This window comes from Phodopus roborovskii, unplaced genomic scaffold (genome assembly GCF_943737965.1).
Source record: "Phodopus roborovskii unplaced genomic scaffold, PHOROB, whole genome shotgun sequence".
Taxonomy (NCBI): Eukaryota; Metazoa; Chordata; class Mammalia; order Rodentia; family Cricetidae; genus Phodopus; species Phodopus roborovskii.
This window is the reverse complement of record NW_026126638.1, coordinates 7,293,869-7,295,410: the sequence shown is the minus strand read 5'-3', so window position 1 is coordinate 7,295,410 and position 1,542 is coordinate 7,293,869. Positions and strand designations below refer to the sequence as shown.

Sequence of the window (1,542 nt, the reverse complement as noted above, 5' to 3'; positions counted from 1 at the left end):
AAAAAAGTGGCTGTATGTTTTCTCCTAGTAGTTTAAGTCCTTGCTCTGTTTTGCATTAACTTGTATCTGGTGCTCAGGTTGGGCCCCGTGTTACCCTTTTGCATGCAGAGATGTCCAGTGATTTTAGAGCCACTTCTTGAAGACTGGTTTCCCCCTATTGAGTGTATTGTTGTCTTTGTTGAAAATCGCTTCACATGGACATCTGGAGTCAACCCTAGTGCACAGATCCCTGTGCCTCTGTTATGCTAGGATGCCACTGCCTCAATTATTATTGTTGGGTTCTGACTTTACATCAGAAAACATGTGCGTCTTCCAACATAGTTTTAACTATTCTGACTCCTTGAAAATCCATCCATACAAAATTTAAACTTAGTACTTTCTATGAAGAAACTGAGATTTGGATAGGACTTTTGTTGAATCCACACACCACCCTAAAAGACATTTATTTCTTATTAACTCCTAAATCTGGTCCACAAACATGGAGTGGTTTCCATTTATGTAGAGCCTATCCAGTGTCTTTCAACAGTATCATGTACTTGTCACACTATGGCTTTCTTAATTTTTGTCAAATTTGTTCTTGCGTATTTTAATTTTAGCACTTTAACAAATTGAATTGATCTTTAATACTCTTTTTTGGAGTATTCATTGACGTACATAAGAATGCTAAGGGGATGTGCTCCCGCGGCTACAGGGCTCACGTGATCACCCACTAGTTCTCGGCACCGCACGTGGGTTCCGGTTGTTCGCCCCAACCGCCACGGCAGCCTTTTGCTATGCCGGCAGACATCAGCAAGTGGACTGGGCCGCTGAGCCTACAGGAGGTGGATGAGCGACCCCAACACCCACTGCGGGTCACCTATGCTGGGGTGGAGGTGGATGAGCTCGGCCAAGTGCTGACGCCCACCCAGGTTAAGAACAGACCCACCAGCATCTCATGGGATGGCCTTGACCCAGGGAAACTCTACACCTTGGTCCTCACAGACCCGGATGCTCCCAGCAGAAAAGACCCCAAGTACAGAGAGTGGCACCATTTTCTGGTGGTCAACATGAAGGGTAACGACATCAGCAGCGGGAAGGTCCTCTCGGATTATGTGGGTTCCGGGCCTCCCAGTGGCACTGGCCTCCATCGCTACGTCTGGCTGGTGTACGAGCAGGACAGACCACTCAAGTGTGACGAGCCGGTTCTCAGCAACAGGTCAGGAGATAACCGTGGCAAATTCAAGGTGGCAGCCTTCCGCAAAAAGTATCACCTGGGAGCCCCAGTGGCCGGCACGTGTTACCAGGCCGAATGGGATGACTATGTGCCCAAGCTGTACAAGCAGCTGTCTGGGAAATAGAAGAGTCAGTTCCCTGCCCTGGCCATCCCCCTGCAACGTCGTCAGACTGAACAATGAATAGCAAGTCTCTCCTCCTCACTCCCACCAAGCACAGGGGAGACTGTTGCAGGGCCGTGGTTGAGGGTGACTCTGTTGTTGCCTGCCCTAAAGATTCTAAACAGTTTGCATCTCCCAGTTTGTTTTGATCAAATGTAAGCTCCTTCTG

General features: G+C 48.5%; 1 protein-coding gene across 1 annotated transcript; it reads left to right on the top strand.

Moving 5' to 3' along the window:
- Positions 1 to 754: 754 nt before the first annotated feature.
- Positions 755 to 1,337, top strand: LOC127212980 (phosphatidylethanolamine-binding protein 1). Its single transcript, XM_051173201.1, has one exon. The coding sequence runs from the start codon at positions 774 to 776 to the stop codon at positions 1,335 to 1,337; it is 564 nt and encodes a 187-aa protein (XP_051029158.1). The 5' UTR covers positions 755 to 773.
- The last annotated feature ends 205 nt before the right edge of the window (positions 1,338 to 1,542 follow it).